Consider the following 20,993-nt stretch of genomic DNA (forward strand, 5'->3'; position numbering starts at 1 on the left):
GGGAGTGGAGGGCAGGGAAGGCAGCGTGAGGGGAGGGGAGGGCAAGGTAAGGCAGCGTGATGGGAGAGGAGGGCAAGGTCAGGCAGCGTGAGGGGAGGGGAGGGCAAGGTAAGGCAGCGTGAGGGGAGGGGAGGGCAAGGTAAGGCAGCGTGAGGGGAGGGGAGGGCAAGGTAAGGCAGCGTGAGGGGAGGGCAAGGGAAGGCAGCATGATTGGAGGGCAAGGGAAAGCAGCGTGAGGTGAGTGGAGGGCAAGGGAAGGCAGCGTGAGGTGAGTGTTGGGCAAGGGAGGGCAGCGTGAGATGAGGGAAGGGCAAGGGAAGGCAGCGTGAGGTGAGTGTTGGGCAAGGGAAGGCAGCGTGAGATGAGGGAAGGGCAAGGGAAGGCAGCGTGAGGTGAGGGGAAAGACATGGAAGAGGACAGTAAATGTGACAAAGAGGCGAGACGTCTTTCATCAGCAATGTCTCCGCAAAGTCATGTGCATCACCTGGAGAGACCACATTAGCAATGAGGATGTGTTGTCACAAAGTGGACAATGGGACCTGAGTGTTATTGTGATGGAGAAGCATCCGAGGTTGGCAGGTCATGTCCTACAACAACCCAAGAGGTGACCTGCTGGAGTGCTATTGAATGGAGTCCACCTGGCAGGAAAAGAAAGAGAGAAAGCCCAAAGACTTGCAGGAATGTCTTCAACGAAGACTTCAATGAGAGGGAAACCACCTGGAGCAGGGCAAAAGAGCTGCTTTTGAACCTAATTCAATAGAGACAAGTTGCTGCTCACCGTCTGAAAATGGGGACGGCAGTAACTAACAAATAGACTGAGACAAGAGGCCGGAAGCGGAAGGCCGAGACATGCTCTTGCCTTCACATGACGCCTATCCGCTCCAACCTTTTGATATTTGATGCTCCTTTTCACAGTCGCTGTGGCTGTTTGACACTGAACAGAAAAATGATCGGAGGACATGGCAGTTGTGAAGATGACACTTCCGAAGAAGTCTTAGGCTCACCAAAATGGTGGACTTTTTTTTTTAGGTTACACTTGTGGGTGAAGTCAGGCCAGCTGTCCAACCAATGGGTATAGAGCGGACATACATACATACATACATACATACATACATACATACATACATACAAAACACTTGCTGCATTATACTCGGATATAGATTATAATTATTATGGGTGATCCTGCCCTGTGGGCGATCTTGTTGCAAATGTGCAACACGTTCTTCAGACATCCCTTTATTTGGGTGGTGTATAGGCAACAAATTGCTGCCTTGATAGCTTCCGAAAATAAAATCAACCTGGGTTATGTATATGAAGCAAAACATGCTGACTGCTTATATGCATATATGACTTGATAATTCCAATTGCACTGGGCCACAGGCTAAACAAACAGAGGTCTGAAGCTGAAGGCCTGAAACCTGAGACCGACACACATTGTCACCTGCTCTCTGTGTGGGATCAGCCTAGGACATGTCAAATGGTTAAAGGCCTGTACGTACTGACAAAATCTCAGACTCGCCTATTTCATTTCACTGCTGGTCGAATGCCTCTCTAAACTTATGGTTGAGGGGTGTTTTTCATACTCGCCACACCTGCCAAGTAGGGGTACATGCATGGGAATTGAGTCGATGCTACATAATGGAGAAAGAAACAAGTCTTTACCAATTTGACACTCCCTAGACCAGTTCCACACACTCGGTCACACCTGCTCCCTGGGTCCAGGAAGAGATCGCTAAGACTTTTACATGTTCAAAAGTCAAAACCATCAAATGACTCACGACAAAGATTAAAAAAAAAAAATTGACTGAGTCGACACATTTGACCGTCTTCTTAACCAAGTAAAACAATTCATTGACGAGGAGTTAAAGGAGAACGACGAGGATCACCTGCCTCAGATTTTACTTGTGAGAACTTGATTGTGACTCACTACGCAGTTATTGTGCGATTTCCATAGCTTAGAATAATCATCAAAATCAAGCTGATCTTCCAACGACTTACCAGCTTCAGGACCAAACGAGTCCTCGGCTTCTCTCTTGACCTTTAGGACTTCAGCAGGTCCTCCCGTTTCCTTGGCATCCTTTCCACATCCGGCTCCGACTGTCCATTCCACACCCTGATGTGCACAGCACAACTCCATGAAACGGAAGAGCTCTGCGTACATGATGTAGGTGAACTTTTATGCAGATAAAGTACGGAGTCGAACCCTCACTGAAGCGGGTTCAGCACCGGCACAGAGCGCTCCGAGGAACTCAATCCCGAGACCCGTAACTGCAGCTTGGAGCGATGATTCCGTTAAGTTCTGGCTTTCCATGAAAACCAGAATCGGTCCAAAAGTGACCTGACCCGACGAATCCATTATCCGTCAGAAACCTGTACCAAGAGATTCAAAATAAATTATAAAACAGGTACAATTAGCTCCTTGATGAGCTTCAACTAGGTAGAAAAAAAAATTCAACGTTCTTGGTTTTAAAGAGTTGTGCTGGTACATGGCTGCCTCGGGGTTAGTTGGTGGAGGGCTAAAGGTACTCTCGGTAGCTGCTGCAAGGGACAGTGCAACATGATGTGCTCCATCGTCCGGACGACTCTGCATTTGGTGAGCGCATCTGTCACGGATGCTGCCGCAATGGCCCTGTCATCCAGTGCTGTCCCATTGCCAACACTACCGGTCAAAAGTTTGAGAACACCCCCATTTTTCCACTTTTTACTGAAATTTAAGTTGTTCAAGTCCAGTGAATAACCTGAAATGGTAGAAAGCTAAGCGGTAAACTGCCAGAGGTTAAAAAAAAGTTTAGGTTTCCAAAAACTGAAAAATAATGTAAATTTCAGAGTTGTTATAAAAGGCCCTTTTCAGGGAACAAGTCGTGGGTTAGCAACTGCAGCTGTTCTGCAGCAATGGAAGTAAATTAAGCCTTGAAAGTTGATGCAAACAATTCCTACAGGTGTCCCACTTTTGTTGATTAGTTACAAACCCCCTGTCTGTATAAAAGCAGTGTTGGAACAGACTGTGTTGCTATACTCTCTGAAGCATTATATGGACAATATTGCACTGCAGGAAGTAGTATATTACTATCATAATGGCGTGAAAAAAAGGCAATTAACATAGGAAGACAGACAGAACATTATAACCCTTGAAAGTGTAGGTTTTTCCTTTCGAGAAATTGCAAAGAAGCCAAGGTGTCAGTGAGTACAGTTTCCTACACCATCAAAAGGCACTTAGAAACTGGAGGAAACTCTGACAGGAAGACGTCTGGCAGACCCAAAGCCACAACACAATCAGAAGACAAGTTTCTGGGAGTAAACAGCTTGTGTGATTGGCGGCTCACAGGACAGCAGGTTCAAGCACAGCTTAATTAACACTGGTCAAAGTAAGGAAGTCTCAGTTTCAACTGTGAAGAGAAGACTTCAAGCTACAGGTTTGACAGGTCGAGTGGCAGTAAGAAAGCCATTGCTAAGATGGCAAAATGAGAAAAAGAGGCTTGCCTGGGCCATGAAGCACCCCCAGTGAACTACTGAAAACTGGAAGAAGGTCTTATGGACCGATGAATCAAAATTTGAAATCTTCGGTTCATCACGCAGGGTTTTTGTATGCTGTCGAGTAGGCAAAAGGATGGTTCCTCAGTGTGTGACACCAACTGTCAAACATGGAGGAGGAAGCGTGATGATCTGGGGCTCTTTTGCTGGATCCAGAGTCGGCGACTTGCACAGAGTGACTGGCACCCTGAACCAAAAGGGCTACCACAGAATTTTGCAGTGCCATGCAATACCCTCTGGTCAATGCCTCGTTGGTCAGGGGTTCATCCTACAGCAAGATAAGGACCCAAAATATACCTCCAGGCTATGTCAGAACTACCTTAGAAGAAAAGAACCAGACGGTAGGCTTCAAATCATGGAATGGCCAGCACAGTCTCCAGACTTAAACCCCATCGAGCTGGTTTGGGATGAACTGGACAGAAGGGTGAAAGCAAAACAATCTACAAGTGCAACACATTTGTGGGAACTTCTGCAACAGTGATGGGAAGAACTTTCCGAACAATATTTGATTTCCATTGCAGAAAGAATGCCACGAGTATGTTCGGCTGTTACATCTGCAAAAGGAGGCAACTTTAATGAGTCAAAAATTTCGATTAAATTTTGTTCAACAAAACAATTCTATGATTTCTATTTTATCTGAAATTGTTTATTTATTCTATGCTTTAATTTCAGAGCACATTGAAACATTAAAGTACTTAAATTTCAGTAAAAAAGTAAAACCTTATTTTATACTGTGTTCGATTAAGAAAAGTAAGAGCAACAAGTGAATATAATTGAGAATAAATTAATATAATTATTTTTTGTTACACAATGGGCTCTGGTAAGGAGCTCGGTGTAGTTCCATAGTGCTTTTCGGGACTTGAGGCAGCAGCGTGGATGTTCAACGAGGAGGTGCTGGGCTGGAATTTCGGCCTGTGAAAGGTGGCTGAAGTATTCGGATGACAGCAACATCCCTTTGGATGGCTGGTGGAGCAATATTGGAGAGGATATGGAACCAGTCCTCGTTGACTTGTGGGTTCCAGACACTGTTCTCATTGCGGCGTTGAACTGAACGTAAATGGCCTTCGTAGGCACTCACCGACCAGACTAGCATTCGATACACTACAGTCGAGTATATAAAGGCAAGAGTTGGTGTCCATAAGGTGTTTGCGCTGGCTCCCCACGATGTTCTGGTCTCAACTCACTCATATCAGGAAACATATCCACTACTACGAGGATGTACTCATACCCACAAGATTTTGGCAGCTGTCTGAAATCAATTTGAATATGTACAAAAGGACCCCATGGGCAGAGGGTTTGCCACTGGAACAATCTTAGGTCCCTTCCCAGGATTTTGATCTTGACAAATTTGGCATGCCCTCCAATATTGTTCTGCAACTGGGATAAAGCCTGGGGGCATACCATCGCTTCACAATAGAGGAACACATACATCCCCCCCTTTTCTCATATGGCCAACGCCATGTGCCAGACGAGGAAGCCATGGTAACAAAGCTTTTGGAGCCACTACGTGGTTATTGTGCGATTTCCATAGCTTTTAGAATCATCATCAAATTTGCATCCGGATATTATCCATAAATCTCTCTCCGCTGTATCAACGGCTGCTTGTAAAGCAACGACATCGTCAAGAGAAGGAGCAATTGCGGCTGGTGTTAAAACATATTGAGACACCAATAGGGCATCCAGGGAAATCGTCGTGGCTTTTAACAGCTTCGTCTGGTCCAGCATTCCCCTTTGAAACATCATCGCATAAAAATAAAAAAAATTAAAAAAAATCTATTACCAACCTTTCTCGTTATCATTCCGAATTGTTCCATCCATCAACTTTCAAAACCTCTCTACTGTCCATCCTTTAAAAAAGGAAAGTGCACTTCTCTTGCACTTGCCAACAGAAAAAAACACTGCACATTCCATCCAACTTACTCGAACCATCTAAGCACTTGCATAAACCCACTTTAAATAAAATCCATTCCTTGGTCGAAACAAACAAATACAATAGTGCACATAAAAAAAAAAAAAATTCATTGGATTTGCATTCCACAAACTAAAATGAAACAATGTGTTCTTAAGACTCCATATGCATAAGGTGACCCATCCATATGTATAAAGGTCACTGTTGTGTGACATTGGCGTGTAGAATTCGAATCAAAGCAGTTATTCAAATGTGAATTTGGATGTGCAAAATCGCCAAAATGTTATTCAACATTTTTTGCATGTGTTAATGCAGAATGCCCTCATTGCGAGTTACTTGCTAATCTCCAACCACCTTCTGCCAACATAAAAGCTTTACATCTGAGAAAAAACAACCAGAAGTCCGTGAACTCAAACATGCTGTAGAGCGATATCGCAGGTGTTTCAGCAGGTGTGCAAAATCACTTGCAGGAAATAGGTCAAAAAAGGAACACCTTTTTATAAATGTAAAGTTCTGCAAAATAGAAAACAGCTACTTTCCATTTCACGTCGGTGGGTCTTGGAAAAATACACCGCAGCCTCTTGACCTCAATCAAATTAGTTCAAAGTCGAGTCATTTAATAGGTGAATGGCATTCCAAATTGCAGCTCAAAATACTCCGCTCACGCAAAATGCTATCGAGGCAAGGGGAACAGAACAGCAGACATTCCACTTCATAGCTGCCAAATATTCAATGTACTGCATTTCTTTTCAAACCCAAGTTAAAAAAAAAAAAAAAATCACACTGGAATTTATAGAGGGTGCGGATGGTCTGAATGCCACAAAATATTATTTACTATCACTACTAATCGCTTGGCCAGGTAAGATGTGTAGCAACCCCTGTTGGGGAATTAACCCTTTTGCACTTTGTTTACTCGGACCTGCGCCAGGTAGTGAAGCACCTCGCGTTTCCGCTCCGAATGGGGTCCACCTAGCGGAGCCTGCGTATAACCTTGTGGAACCTGTGCATAATAGTATGCTCTGCAGTGCAGATGAGGCTTCCACTGCAAAAAGGTCTATTTGGTTATGAATTATCCAGTCCTGTACTTCAGACATACAATCCATCCAATTTTGCAAAATGACCCTTTAAAAGCACTAGAAAGACTATTAACCACCAATACACAAGGGTTTCAGTGGTTGTCTGCAGCAAATTCCAAACAGTTTCACACGATGATTGAGGAATTTCCAAATAAACTCTGTCTGGAGTACACTTTACTGTACAATTCAATTGGCATTACAAATCTCTGCCCAACATGTTTACTGGGGTGTCCACCGCGAACAACATGCATGCTGTCTGGCCAGAGGTCCTAATTCCACACCTAATTCTCGAGTTAAATGAGTAGGAATTGGAACACCCAACATTCCCACCATGCCCATGACAATGTATCAGCTTGGGAAGCCGTTTTGTCTAATTGTCGAGCAGGTGGCGCACGTATCCATCACATCACTGGACATCCACAAGAAAGAAATTTCTCATCCTGCAACCTTCGAAATAAGAGTTGATTCATTGGAAGGTTTATAAGTTTAGTAGCAGTAATACCGATGACGTTTTGCCACCCCCACCGTGGCTGCTGCCTGAAATCAATTTGAATATGTACAAAAGGACCCATGGGTGGAGGGTGTGCCACTGGAACGATCTTAGGTCCCTTCCCAGGATTATGTTCTTGACAAATGAATCCTGCGCAGTCCGTGCAGCTTGACTTCAGGGTCATGGATTTTTAATTTGGGTCTTGGATTGGCCATCATATTCGCATATATGTACACATGTACATGGTCTGCCTCTATCACCAATTTCCATCACTTGCTACAGAAGTCCACTATATTCCATTGCTGATTCTATTTGAAACTGTAAAATATGTATGTATTATGAAATAAATGCTGTTTTGAGCAAATTTTGTCTTTTGTATACATTCTTTATCTTGAAACGACGAATTATGAGATGCAAGGTGATTTATTTCAGTTGTATTTGCCGCCTTACATGACTTTTTTCCCCATCATGCCATTTGTAATTTCCTTTTCTTTGTCTTGGCAAGATGAAAGAACATGTAAAAAAATCTCCCCAAAAAAAAAAAATTGTCAAAATCTCCAAACTTTGGGTGTGGCCCAAACGGCAGGGAATGGGTCAATCACATCAAAAATTTGGCTTTCTGAGTTTTAGACCACACACAACCTAGGATAAAAATTTGAAAAATATCTGAAGACATCAATGTTCAAATCTTACCATTTTGGGCCTATCTTATAAAAATTCACTCTTAAAGTGGTTGGCAGCGGTTGTGGCTTTGGTGGTGAAGAGGTCAGGCATAGGCCGTTGTGGGGATTTTGGGGAGGCGATGTTGCGACCATGGTGAGCGCTGTTGCATCGTGATGAGGGTCAGCGGTGAGGGTCTGAGGTGAGGTGGTGGTTGGTTCATGTCATGCCATTTGAACAGGGAAACCGCGTGGTTTAAACAGGGATGCTGCAGCATATCCTCCTCATGAGAGCATATCCTTGGTCCATGGAGTGCATGCATGCATGGCGGAGTTCGCGTGTGAAATAGAGTGAATAAAATAAGTGAAAGAGCAAGGGATTGAAGACCTAACGAAAAACCCTACACAACGCGTCTTGTCCCAATTACCCACTCAACATGTGGAAGGGCTAACGAAACAAATACTAACAAGATGACTATCTTGTGATCACGATGTGTGCTATTGTTGTGGAGCCGGGCGTCGGCGGCGAGCACGACTGCAAGGTAGAGCAGTAGAGTCGGCTCCACCGAACACCCGGAATCTAGATCGTGCTTCTCGGAGAACTCCGAGAGGCAAGGGTCCCTTAAAAGACTGTGGTCGCCAATATTTCGAAGGCGTGAGGTAGGGTCCACTTGTCTAACTCCAATTTACTTAAGTACTCATGCCGTCCAACTACCAGGGAAACCACACCCTCGGCCGACTGTCCGATCCGAGTCGCGGTAACGGCTCGGATCCGGCGTAACCGAGCGGAGTTACCAGAGCCGCCGGACCAAATGCACAATTTGCCGCTTCCCAATTTCCCAACATGCACCGTGCTCAGGCAATGAAAGAAACACAGAAACGAGCTGGTACATCCAATAAAAGGGATATTTATTTACAATAGGCAGGGAGGGAACACACAAAGAGCAGAGTTATCATGACTAAAGCAAGGCAAATAATGTACAAGGAACACAGGCACTTAACAGTTTCCACTTATATACGGGGCCCAAGGACACACACGCACACACAAATACCCCCAAAGAAGATGGACCTCGAGGTCTTTATTCGAGGTTTCCAGCTCGAGGGAAGATGAGCTGGAAACCATAGACATCTTGGGCCTGTCCACCTCGTGTGGTCTTCGACGTCCTGGACCGGCGGGACTCGAACCCGCTACCATGATGCCACTCCAAGTACCCGGGACGGAGGGTGAAGGGCGGACGCCAACCAGCGCGAGCGCGGAGGAGGCAGCAAGCGCCAGCAGGCAAGGCCAGGCGATCCGGCAGACCAAAACCAACTCTCTACCAGTCAGATTGCGCCGAACAATTATCCACTCCTTCAGAGGAGAGGGGCCACCTCCTCCGACCCGCTCTCCCTCACTGGACGGTTTTGGCGCGCAAATGCGCTCGTCGCCCCCGTGATTGGCCAAAAGGAGCACCAAGTCCGCTGATTGGACCGGGGCGCGTGGCGGGCGCCACAGCGGACCGCCCCTCAAACAGGAAGAGGAGTAACATTGTCCTGCGTAGGCTCTCATTGGCCGACCAACGGCAAACTCGCTCGCATCTCTCCGATTGGTCCAGAGAGACGCCAAGTCCTTCTTGAACTCCGCCCACCACGAGCATTATGGCGTCAGGATGGAGCAAAGGTGTTGTCGTCGTTGTAAGTGATGTAAAAATGTAAAAGAAAACCCGATCAAAATAACTCCGCAGCGCACGAACATTTAATTCCCATTAGACTCGGGACGGGACCCTAACGAGAAACACGTACTTACTGATATAACTGATCTATAGGACCTGGCTGTTGTGTGTTCATGGCTTCCAGATTCGCAACACTATTGCCTTGGGGGAGTACCAGCTTCGCAGAACCACAAACACATATTCGTTAGATGTAATAAAGAGACTTCCTATAGACGTGCTCACATTCTAATTGTACTGAACATTCTTTATCGAGGTAAGAGTTGAAAAAGAGAAGGTATACTACAGGCTACGCACTTGTGGCCTATGTTACCACATAATGTGTGGGCAAATGGACCGAAAATGCAATTACCCTCTGGTGAGGATAATAAAACGGTATTTATAAAGCTCTTGTCGTATGAGGGTACGACAAGGTGTTGACCAGTAACTACATGAGTATCAGGATAAAGGTTTTGGGGAAACTGTTCCATTCAGGTTTAGAAGATGAAAGAGACTTCAAAGAGTGAATATCAAGAGACAAAGAGTTTGATGGAGTACTGCTCTCCCCTCTGGGTGGGTACCCCTGCATCACATCTTGCTCAGCTTGATGCCATGGAAACAAAGGCCTTCAAGATTATTGGAATACCCCCCCCCCCCCCCCCCGCAATGAAGCCGAGTCGATGGGCCAATCACTTTTCCATCGCAGACACGTCGGTGGTCGCTCTGCCTTCTTCCGCTTCCTTTATGGTCTTCCATCCTCTGCCCTCTCCATACTTTGTCCCCCAGGTATCTGCATGGCAGATGCAGTCCACCAGCGACCGCCTCCTCGTAAGACTCTCAAAATCAAGGATCACTGCTCACCTCCGCTCATTCGTTCCTCGTTTTCCCACCGGTGGAATTAACTTCCACATTCTCTTCAATCTCATTCTTCCCTCCAGGTCTTCAAGATGGCTGTTCACTAACATCTCAGATAATCACCCATCCAAACCCATGATCTTTACGTGAGAAGCCGTGCACCGACCCCAACGCAAAACAACCCAGCATGCATCACGCGCAACGAGCAGGCAAGCAGGCACCGCCCCCAAAACAAATACCCAGCATGCATCACGCGCAGTGAGCAGGCAAGCAGGCACCGCCATCAAAACAAGTACCCAGCATGCATCACGCGCAGTGAGCAGGCAAGCAGGCACCGCCATCAAAACAAGTACCCAGCATGCATCACGCGCAACGAGCAGGCAAGCAGGCACCGCCATCAAAACAAGTACCCAGCATGCATCACGCGCAGTGAGCAGGCAAGCAGGCACCGCCATCAAAACAAGTACCCAGCATGCATCACGCGCAGTGAGCAGGCAAGCAGGCACCGCCATCAAAACAAGTACCCAGCATGCATCACGCGCAACGAGCAGGCAAGCAGGCACCGCCATCAAAACAAGTACCCAGCATGCATCACGCGCAGTGAGCAGGCAAGCAGGCACCGCCCTCAAAACAAGTACCCAGCATGCATCACGCGCAGTGAGCAGGCAAGCAGGCACCACCCTCAAAACAATTAAACAAGTACCCAGCATGCACCGTGCTCTCTTAGAACAGATTCATATTTGTTTAATATGTTCAGACCTTAAGTTAGCCTGGTGTTCGCTTAAGGGTAAAGGTGGCTGACTTAAGATCGTAAGGTCGAGTTCGAGCCCCTGTCGTGTTGGGTTAACTCGGCCTGTCATCATTCCGAGGTCAGCAAAATGAGTACCAGCATGCTGGTAATAGAGGGCATCAGCGGCACAGCCACATCTCCAGAAAATGATGCAACCAACAGCCACAAGCTGCACATGAAAGCTCAAAATTTAATTTTCATCAATTAGCAGGATGAACACAATGTCAACACAAGAAGTGGCCATTTGGCCCATCGTGCCTGTGCCACATTAGCACCACCTCACAATTAATGAGTTGATCGATTCCTGGAGGGGGCGTGAACACTGGGGTGGGGTGCTGGGAAGGCGATTGGGGGCCGGGGGGGGGGAGAGAAACACCCACAATGAAGACGAGCAATGCACAAACTCCGACACATATTCAACTTTTGAGAAGACCCTCTCACAGATCACAAATCACGACACATGTACCACTGATCAATACCTCAGCTACCGACTAGTCCTGCCAATATCCATATGTACCCCCATTGATCCTAAATACCTATAAGTACCAATCGAATTCCATTTTAAAACCATCTATGGCACAAATATGAACTGCAATATGATGAACCGATTTGATTTGGGGTTCAAATGGTCAAACATTATTTGACCTTTCAATTGAAAATCTTCGTCACCGCAAAATGAACCACGAAAGGGATTTCAACCAAACTTGGTAACATGTATGGCGTACCGACACAAAGACGAACTGAATAGATTTCGGGTTCAGCAGGTCAAAGGTTAAAGGTCATGTGCCCTCTGAGAATTATTTTGTTGCATCTAATGCGATCTACTTATCCCTCTCTTGTTTTTGTGTGTGTCTCTCCTCTCTCTCTAATTTGTATAGACCGGCCCTTTTCATTCGACATGTTTAGACCGACCTCAAAGTGCTGCCATGCCCATACCGTACTCTCAGCAGTTCAAGCTCCTGTTCAATTTGGTTAATTTGTGTAGCAAACAAAATCCAATGAAACAATTTTTTTTTTTAAAACAAGCTCGAATGAACCAAGATCCTCGTCCTCTTAATGATGATGTCATAAAAACGAATATGACGTCATTGTGATGTATCAGGTTTGCGATAAATTATCTGTGCTAATGCCCGGCTTGATTCCCGCAAACAAAATTCAAACAGCTTGCCTAGTTTCGGAGATATTGGTAGCGGTGATTTCCATTAGCGGCGATATGACGTCAACTTTTTTTTTCTAGGAAGAATTTTCAAAATCGGAGATGGTTACTGCCTGCGCGTGGGCTTTCTGCATATACATGGCAAGTTTCATGAAGATCCGATGAAAACTCTGGGTGGTGAAACAAAAAATGTCAAAAAATAGGAATGACGTCATAAAAATTGATACGTCATAGTGATGCATCATATATGCGGTAATTCATTTCTGCTAATGCCCTGTTCGATTCCCGCAAACAGGATTCAAAACGTTTGCCTAGTTTGAGATAATTTTTTAGGCTATTTCCATTAGGGGAGATATTTTGACGTCATAACTTTTTTTCTCGGAGAAATTTTCAAAATGGGAGATGGTTACTGTCTGCGCAGGGTATTTTTACATATATATGCGGTTTCAGGAAGTTTCGATGAAAACTGGAGGCTGTGAAACAAAAAAGTCCACAAGAAGAAGATGAAGAACAACAACGTGAGTAAGACAGAGATCCTCCACGAGGATCTAAAAAAAATAAAAAAATAAAAATGGTGCTCAAGTCATCCCCAATCCACAACAATGTTCTTTTCTACCCCCATTAATCCTGCTCAACTCCACCTCTTTCCAAGTTTCCATTTTTTTTTTCCTTTCACTTCTGCGATTGACAGTTTGTGGCTGTATCCATCTTGTTTACCCCGTGCACTCACCTACTCCTCATTCTTCACCACATCCCTGCTTTCTCCAACTTCACCTTCATTTTGCCCCTCAATGCTCCTGCTGGTGTGTTCCCCACATCCCTACATTTTTTTTTTATTACTGCTCTTTTCAGTCACATCCTTCTTGAGGAAAAAAAAAAAAAGACATGGGTGGGGTCTGCGAGCAGCAAATTTGATTGGCCAAGTACTACTAATGAAAAGGTTTTTTGAAAGGCTAAACTCAACGTGCCAATAAAGCAATTTGTGTTCTCCAGTGTTCGTGTATATAATTCAATTGAAATAAAATAAAGGTTTAAAGGTTGCAGGGAAAAAAAAAAATTCAGAAGTTTACCGCCGTTGCAAGTTGTTCCTCAATCATCAACTGACATTTGTGGACACAGACAGACAAAGTAAACCGATTGCTTAATCCCACTTTTTGCTTTGCGTGTGTGGGATAAAAATAAATAAATAAATAAATAAATAAATAAATACTTAGAAGAGCCCTGGGACCTCTGAAGAGTAGATGGGATCTCATCTACATGGGACCTCTCTGTGGATGCCGGGAGCAGATGGGATCAAGTCCTCTTCGCGAACCACCTTTTCGTCAAATTGGGACAATTAACGAAACTCAATCTTGCATCCTGCCACAAAATAAAGTTTTTTTTTGTTTGTTTTTTTTAGTATTGATGACGTATCATGGAAAAAAAAAAATGTACAAAAGACAATGGAGAAAACATTTATTTCATGGCACATCAGACCACATTCCAAGTCTGCATTTTATCTTGCACGTAATCACAATAAAAGCAACTAATCACTGAGATTTAGTGTGTTGTTATATTTTTATGTCAAGTATCCAGGCTACAGATTCGGTTGAGCATCACAGTCAAACAAAACACCGCATAACGTAACCGTATAGAAATAAAGTAACACGATATAAACACACAACCGCCGTGGCGAATGAGAAACAAAAACAAGAGGAAATCATAGTACAACCTGGAATGTCACAGTTCAAAATGAATGTCGTGTCCAGTTTTCAATTCCAACACCAATCCATCAAGTGAAATTCAACACCACCTCGGACTATTCCAGAAAATTACAAAGAAAGTCAATAATTTTTTTTTTTTTTTAAATGACAGGATGAATCCCTTTTTCACTCAGAGTTCTTGTTCAGATCGAGAACAGGGTTCTCGTCAATGGCATCGACTTCCGGATCCTCAAAGTCCTGCGCTGCCACCGAGTGAGCTGCAGGTGTCTCGTACCTCCTCATCGTGAAATCAAATGCTCGTCTGTCTTTCATGGAGCACCACTCGATGAAGGCTGTCTCGTAGTCAAAGTCTTGGAAGCGAGAGGTTTCGGAGTTCAGAGTTAGCAACCTGTCAACGTTCTCAACTCTCAAGGAATTCATATCGTCTGTCTTTATTGCATTGTACTTCAGAATACCACGTTCACAATTAACGGAGGTGATGGGAACGGTGAGACCGACAGCCACAAGCCGAGTCACGTTGGGATAATCATTTGCGTTTGTCTTCAGGAACCGCAAATAAAACTCCTGCGTTGAGCCGAACTTGGAAACATCGCCTTGCAACGATGTCCACTCCAGTCTTGTTGCCTCGGGATCAATCAGTCGGTCGTGATTTTTCCAATTCAAGAACTTCCCTTTACCGTAGAGTTCAACAAGTCGGTCAAACTTGCCATTGGCTTCTTCTCCGGCAACCGCCATTGGAGAAAAGACGTCAAAAGCACTCATTATATCTTTGTCTGGAAATGTCGTTTCTAGCCTGGTTAAAATCTCACCCAAAAACAAGTCCCTCGCAGTTTGAAACTTGGCGCGCTCTTTCACAGTGTCTTTGATACTGTGCGTACCCCATTCCGTTAAACCAGAGTCTGGTGGCAGTGCAGGGAAGACGCCCTTCAGCTGCTTCATGTAGGGCCCATCCATGTGACGCAAGGACTGCAACGCCGTGACGCACGTGTCTATCCGCTTCTTCAGCTGCTGGAAAGTTGGATTTTCCATCAGCATGCTCTTTCTCAAGATGCCAAGGAAGCAGATCGCATCGGCCAAGAAGTGGGTAAGCATGGCAAACTTATAAGTTGCAATATCCTTAGTCAGGCCTATCAATAGCGTTTTCCTGATGGCGTCTGAGTGGTCTTCTGTGGCTGCATGAAGGGCGATGATTATTGATGGTATGCACCCAGCGACGGCCTGCGTGCTGTCGCAGAAAGACAACCACCTGCAAGCAGATGTGTTTGAAAAAAACCCAAAAATAACAACACCGCTTCAAGACACGGAAAATAAATATCGAGGCAATAACGTGGCTACAGAAGCATCAAATTATGTTTAATTACTACAGTGATAACCAAATTAACCAGACAACAGCTAACCCACCTCGTGGAGAAGACTTGTTTAATCTGGGTCACCTTTTCCGGGTGAAGCTCTTTGCTGGCTTCCAGTGTCAGGATGACTTTGGGAGAGTTCCTTATCGCCCACGCAAAAGTGCCGAGGCTCCCGATGTACTTTTGGATCTCCAGGATTTCGTTTGCCGCCTTCTTTGCAGCGAGTTGCAATCGATGTGCCATGCAGTGGTTGCCAATCAGGAATGGAGCAATCATTTTGAAACTGCGAGTGGGTTGAGGATGGGGGGAGGAGGCAGGAAAAAAAAACTAAATCAATAAATGGTCGTATGTGTCAATAAAGATTATCCTTTTCATGATCATCATGGAAAAAAAAGAAAACAAAACGTACTTCGTTACAACAGCAGTCCGAGAATCGCACGTCACTGAAGCTCCATCTGTAACCATTCCAACCATTTTGGAAATGTCCAGACCCTTTTCATTCAGCAGCTTTTTTATCACATGGAAGATGCCATCAACACTTGGCATATACAATTCCCGAACGCCCAGGAAGTGACTCTCTGGCTTTCCACTGTTTGGTGATAAGTATCGGACGTACACTATGATTATGGACTTGTTTGAGGTGTCTGTAACTTCATCCGCTTCAATGGAATAGTAGCCAGCTTTGATGACATCGCTCTGTAATTTCTTGTCCACTACCCTTTTTAGACACTGCTGTATGTCAACCACTCTATCATGGTCGGTATAGTGGTCACCTTTGTGTGGTTCTCCCTCAGATGTTCTCAACACTGATGCACCCTGGAATGGGTAAAAGATCAGCAAAATTAGAGCAGGCCAACAAATTCACCTGGAGATTATAATGTCCAGATAAAGTGCGATATTTAAGGTTTGCTTCTCCCATATCATTTTTGCCCCCCCCACCCCCACCCATCTCTCAATGGTTAAGAAACACTTAAGAAATTCTGGTTTCCTAATCTGGGTTCGGATCTTCACCAAGATTGAATAAATTTGTCCTACGTCTCGTACACAACCTGCCCACCAAATTTCTTCTGAATCTGTCGACGTTTTAGCTCATCAGGAATTGGAATTCCAGACAAGGTATTGCCATCGTGCACCATCCGTCTCCGATTTCGACTCCTCCGGCCAAACCGCTGGGCCGATCCAGCTGAAAATTTGGCTACAACGTCCCGCTCCTGACTGGTAATGGAGATCGCAAAGCTCGTTCCGGTCACGTGACCAAGTCGGTCAAAATGGCGGACTTGGTAGATTCCTTCAAAAATCTTCTGCAGTCCAGCAGTCAGAATGCTACCAAATTTGGGTTACAACATTAGGCCAGAGTCGGGATGTTAAATTGTGGAGGCCATGCGAATCACATGACCAGAAGTGTGTCAAAATGGCTAACTTGGTCAATTTTGGGGAAAATCGTTTAAATCCCCTCGAAAATCTTCTTCTCCAGACCCACCAGTCAGAATGCCACCACACTTGGGTTACAACATTAGCACAGGGCCCAGATAAGCTGCAGGTACATCGAGACATCCTGCTCATAAACAGACAGATGGGGGTGACAAGTGGCAGAAGCAATTGTAGTATCCAGATCTTCACCAAAATCGAATCAATTAATCCTCATCACACAACCAATCTGTCCACCAAGCTTTATTCCAATCTGTTCACAACTTTACTAGTGGCATCACGAGCCTCCATTACTCCCATTACCTCCGATCACATTCCCACATCATCATCAACGATGTTCCCTTTTCCACCATCTTTCATCTCAAATGGATTTTAAATCAAAATTCTATGCTACAAATGCCGTGTCTCGATTACTGAAGAATCATTTGAGTGGGCCTTACCCAGTTCCAATTCATTTCCGTTGGGGCATTGACCTGTAAACACAAATAAATAATGGCAATCAGGGGTAAGCATACAAATGGACCTGGAAAAACAGAAAATAACCAGCAACATGGATTCAGAGAAATGGAAATCAAAATCGTAGTGGATTCACTTGCATTGTCCAACTGCAGCTTCACGATTGCGTCCACCTTGTTTGCGGCAACGTCTTCCTGTGCGACACACAGCACCGTCCTGAAGGCCGCAATCATGGTGTCTTTCGATTCCTTGAAAAACGTGCGTGTGGTGGTGGCCACCTTCATTTCTTTGGGCCTACTTTCCGCTTTGACAGCATCCTGGTGATCCGGCAGTTTTTCGTGTTTAATGAAATCGTCTTTCTTTGGCTTTAAGGCGAGCTTCCCCTTCGAAAAAATGTTGATTTTGTTCGCCCATATGCAGTTCTTGCAGGTGAATACATTCGCCTGCTGATTGAAGTTCAGCCATTTGAACATTACAAACCATTCCGCCTTGATGTACCGATGCGAATCGTAATCCGCATGAAACTTCATTTTCTTCTGTGGTGGTGGTAGTGGTGGTGGCAGTGGTGATGCGCTGGTGAGAAATTGATTCGCATCATAATTCCGTTATTACATTCAATTCAAATTCAAACTCCTCGTTCCTTTCTCAATAGGATGCAAATTCAATATAGCAAGTCTCTGAGGGTGTCACATTGAAGAATCGCGAACCGTAACGTGTGACCAATGGCAAGGCACAAGTGTAGCGAATGTCACCAAAGTTGACCAATCTGTTTTTGTGCTCATTGGTCGTGACTAACTGGGAAAAGGTATCACCGGTTTCGTTAAGCTGGCTTTATTTTGATTCGCCAGATTCAATTTTGCAGGCCCGAGAGGGACGCGCATTCGCCTCCAAGCCGTCTCGCCTGGGCTCAAATCCAGACCCGGCTAGAAACTGTCACCCCGGCGTTTCACGGGCAGAGCGATTCGTCAATATGCGCGCGGTCTCTCAGATGGACGTGAAATGGGCGTCACATCTGCCGGCATGAGTTGGTGGACCTTAAAGACCTCCGTGCTGTCCTTCGTGAAAATTAGGCGAGTTATTGTGTGCACCATAAACAAAATTAAAAAAAAAATAATCCCTCCACACTCAGTTGAGTACCCTGCGTCAGAGTAGCGACCCACCCAGGATTGTAACCCCGTAATCAATGAAACGGCCTCAGCGGTCTGCAGAGAGCATGGTGCAAGTTAAATAATACCAACAACAGTATTACTGGATTCAATTTTCAATTGTGCAAATAAATTTTGCGATCGGCTCACACTAGTCTTGGCCGAGCCAGCAAACATCGACACAATGCTCGGCTTGCAAAACACCAGATTGGCAGGTTCTGGTCTGGGGTGGGAAATCGAGCTCGGAAAAACGCAGCCAGAAGGCGAGTGTGCCACCTCTTCGAGCTCGACCGCCAGCCGACTGTAAATGACGACGTTTTCAAACGAAGCACAGTAATTTGGGGACGAGAAGCAAATTACACTCATGGCACCACAGGCACAATTATCCATGATATAAACATACGATACTAGCAGTTTACCCAACCTTTGGGTGGATTTTGCATATTAATCATTTGCTGAATAAAGCATACTCCACACTGCAACAAAACCTGATGGAAGTTTGTGCGGTGAGTGTTCTTGTGCGGAAAGCCCTCACGACCCAAGGAAAAAAAAAAATGTTTAAATCATCCAGGAAAATGCATTTTTCATGACAATATTTGACTGGCCTGTGGAAGAACGATGTCAACTCGAAGAGTACTACAACTTTTCTGCAATAAACAAATACAAATATCATGTAGACCAGCAGCAGAGTATCTGCCCGATGGGGACCTTTGTTCCAGGCAGGCAACACGTTCTTCTGACACCTCCCGTTATTTTGGCGGCCTTCACAAGGCCCATGATGCCTATCGGCTCCAACCTTTCGATATCCGATTATCCTTTTAACAGTCGCTTCGGGATTATTTTTTTGAACACTGAACGGAAAACTTATAGGGAGGGCACGGCAATCGTGAATACGACACTTCCGAAGATGATTTGGTCGAAGCTTCGCACCAAAATGGCAGACGTGTTCATTTATTTATTTGCTTTTTTCAGGTTACACTTGTGGGTGGTGTCAAGCCAGCTGTCCAACTAATGCGTACAGACAGTGTTGGGCACCGATAACCAAAAAGTTAACTTCGATAACGATAATCCGATAACGATAATTATAATACAAAGTTATCGGAAGTTAACGATAATGATAACGATAACTACTTTTTAACAAAAATTAAAAAAAAAAAACGAAGGAAAAAGCTTCAAAACCCATAGAAATGGCTTATTTATGCTAAACCCAAGAATAAAAGAAGCATAATGCATCTTTTTAGAGTCTATGGCACTATGTGCTGGTTGCCCTTGAGGAAGACCAACTTCTCAAAGTTAGGCCCAGCTGATAGTCTTGACCTCTTGGGCCTCAGGATGTCCTTGCCGAGAGAGAATAGCCGTTCCACTGCGGCAGAGGATGGAATTGGGGTGTTGTACTTCAGGAAGAGGTTGGTGAGGATCTCCTCCCCCATGAAGTCAGAGTCGACCATGCCCTCCTTCCCATCAATGTCCAGCCAGGAGTCGACAAGTTTCTTGGCCTTCTGCTTGACACTGGTACGTGAGCCAGCGGCCGTCCATCCAGCGAATAGGTCGTCATGCATGCTGCTGTCGTCGGAGCTGGTGGTGGTGTCGCCATTCCGGTCCCTCACGACCCTCAGTGCTCTCTCGACCTCGTCCTCCATGGCGGCCTTGACAGAAACCGTTAGGTTTCTGTCGAACCTGTGCAGCCAGTGGAGCCGGAACTTTGGATGGAAGGCAGCTGCCAGCTGGCAGTCCCGGTCGTTCAGGTCATGGTTGAACCGGGTGGCGATGGCTGCAACCAGGACGTCGACCAGTGGCTTGCAGACGGTGAAGCTGTTCCTCATGTTCCTGAGCTTTGTGAGGGTGATGGCCACTGTGGGAAGGAGGGTTCCAAGGTAGGCGTTCTTCTCCCCCTGGATGGTGTCAAGGGCGATAGCCACGTGGGACATGACTTTGGCCCACTCCTTCAGGAAGGTTATCTCCTGGTCATTGAAGGCCGAGAGTTTCTCCATGCGATTAAGGAACCTGTTCAGCTCAGCCTTCTTGGTGGCCAGGATGTTGTTGAGGATGACGATCGAGTCATACAAGGCATTCCACCTTGTCTTGCCAGGGACCACCAGCCTCCTGCCCAGTGCCTCCTCGATGGCGTCGCCCACCTGAGGGCTCCTCCCCTGGGCATTGAAGAGTGCCTGAGCCTTGCCATGGGCCTTCTTGTTGAGGGTATTGAAGGCAGCGACGGCAGGGCCCGTCTTCTTGAGGAGGCCCTTGCCCAAGTCCAGCGTGGCCACCAGATTGAAGGTGTGAGCCGCACACCTCATGTGGACTGGTAGACTGGGGTGCTCTGGTTCCTCATCAAGGAGTTCGCCGAGGGTTACAATGTTGATGGCGTCGTCCTCGTTGTCCGAGTCGGCCTCAGGCGGTTCGGCAACATCGTCGAGGTCAGGCAACAGATCCACCTGGCCGCCATATTGGGTGAAAGCCTTCACGAAGTTGGACCCGTTGTCGGTGGTTGTCCTGACTACCTTGTCCTGAATGTTGAAGCGCTCGTGGACCTGGACCATGGCCTCTGTTATGACATCATAAGTGTGGCGACCAATCAGACGGGTACAGGTGAGGACAGCATGCTTCCTGGCCCTGGTGGTTGGGTCAATCCAGTGAGCTGTCATGCCGAGGAAAGATCTAAAACAAAGAAACAGACATAAGAATACAATTTATTTTCTTAAAAAGATAAGTTTTTAACGTGTCATAAAATTGCCTATTCTACATTATTGAATAGATG

The 20,993-nt window shown here is 45.6% G+C and overlaps 1 protein-coding gene across 3 annotated transcripts in view; it reads right to left on the bottom strand.

Moving 5' to 3' along the window:
• Positions 1–13,595: 13,595 nt before the first annotated feature.
• The window catches only part of LOC147033598 (zinc finger protein 862-like), a 32,818-nt gene continuing 25,420 nt past the window's right edge, over positions 13,596–20,993 (bottom strand). For 2 of the 3 annotated variants that reach the window (XM_085857139.1, XM_085857149.1), the window contains 5 exons: positions 17,231–17,663; positions 17,075–17,107; positions 15,616–16,022; positions 15,259–15,489; positions 13,596–15,103 (listed from right to left, as the gene is read on the bottom strand). In XM_085857139.1, coding sequence (XP_085713265.1) covers positions 14,023–15,103; positions 15,259–15,489; positions 15,616–16,022; positions 17,075–17,107; positions 17,231–17,663 — 2,185 coding nt within the window. In that variant the 3' untranslated portion in view covers positions 13,596–14,022. Of the gene's footprint in view, positions 15,104–15,258; positions 15,490–15,615; positions 16,023–17,074; positions 17,108–17,230; positions 20,894–20,993 lie in introns of those variants that run through there. The other variant, XM_085857129.1, reaches the window with a different exon arrangement.

The sequence above is a fragment of the Eptatretus burgeri genome, chromosome 2, assembly GCF_056783735.1.
Source record: "Eptatretus burgeri isolate ZD-2024b chromosome 2, Ebu_testis_v1, whole genome shotgun sequence".
Taxonomy (NCBI): domain Eukaryota; kingdom Metazoa; phylum Chordata; class Myxini; order Myxiniformes; family Myxinidae; genus Eptatretus; species Eptatretus burgeri.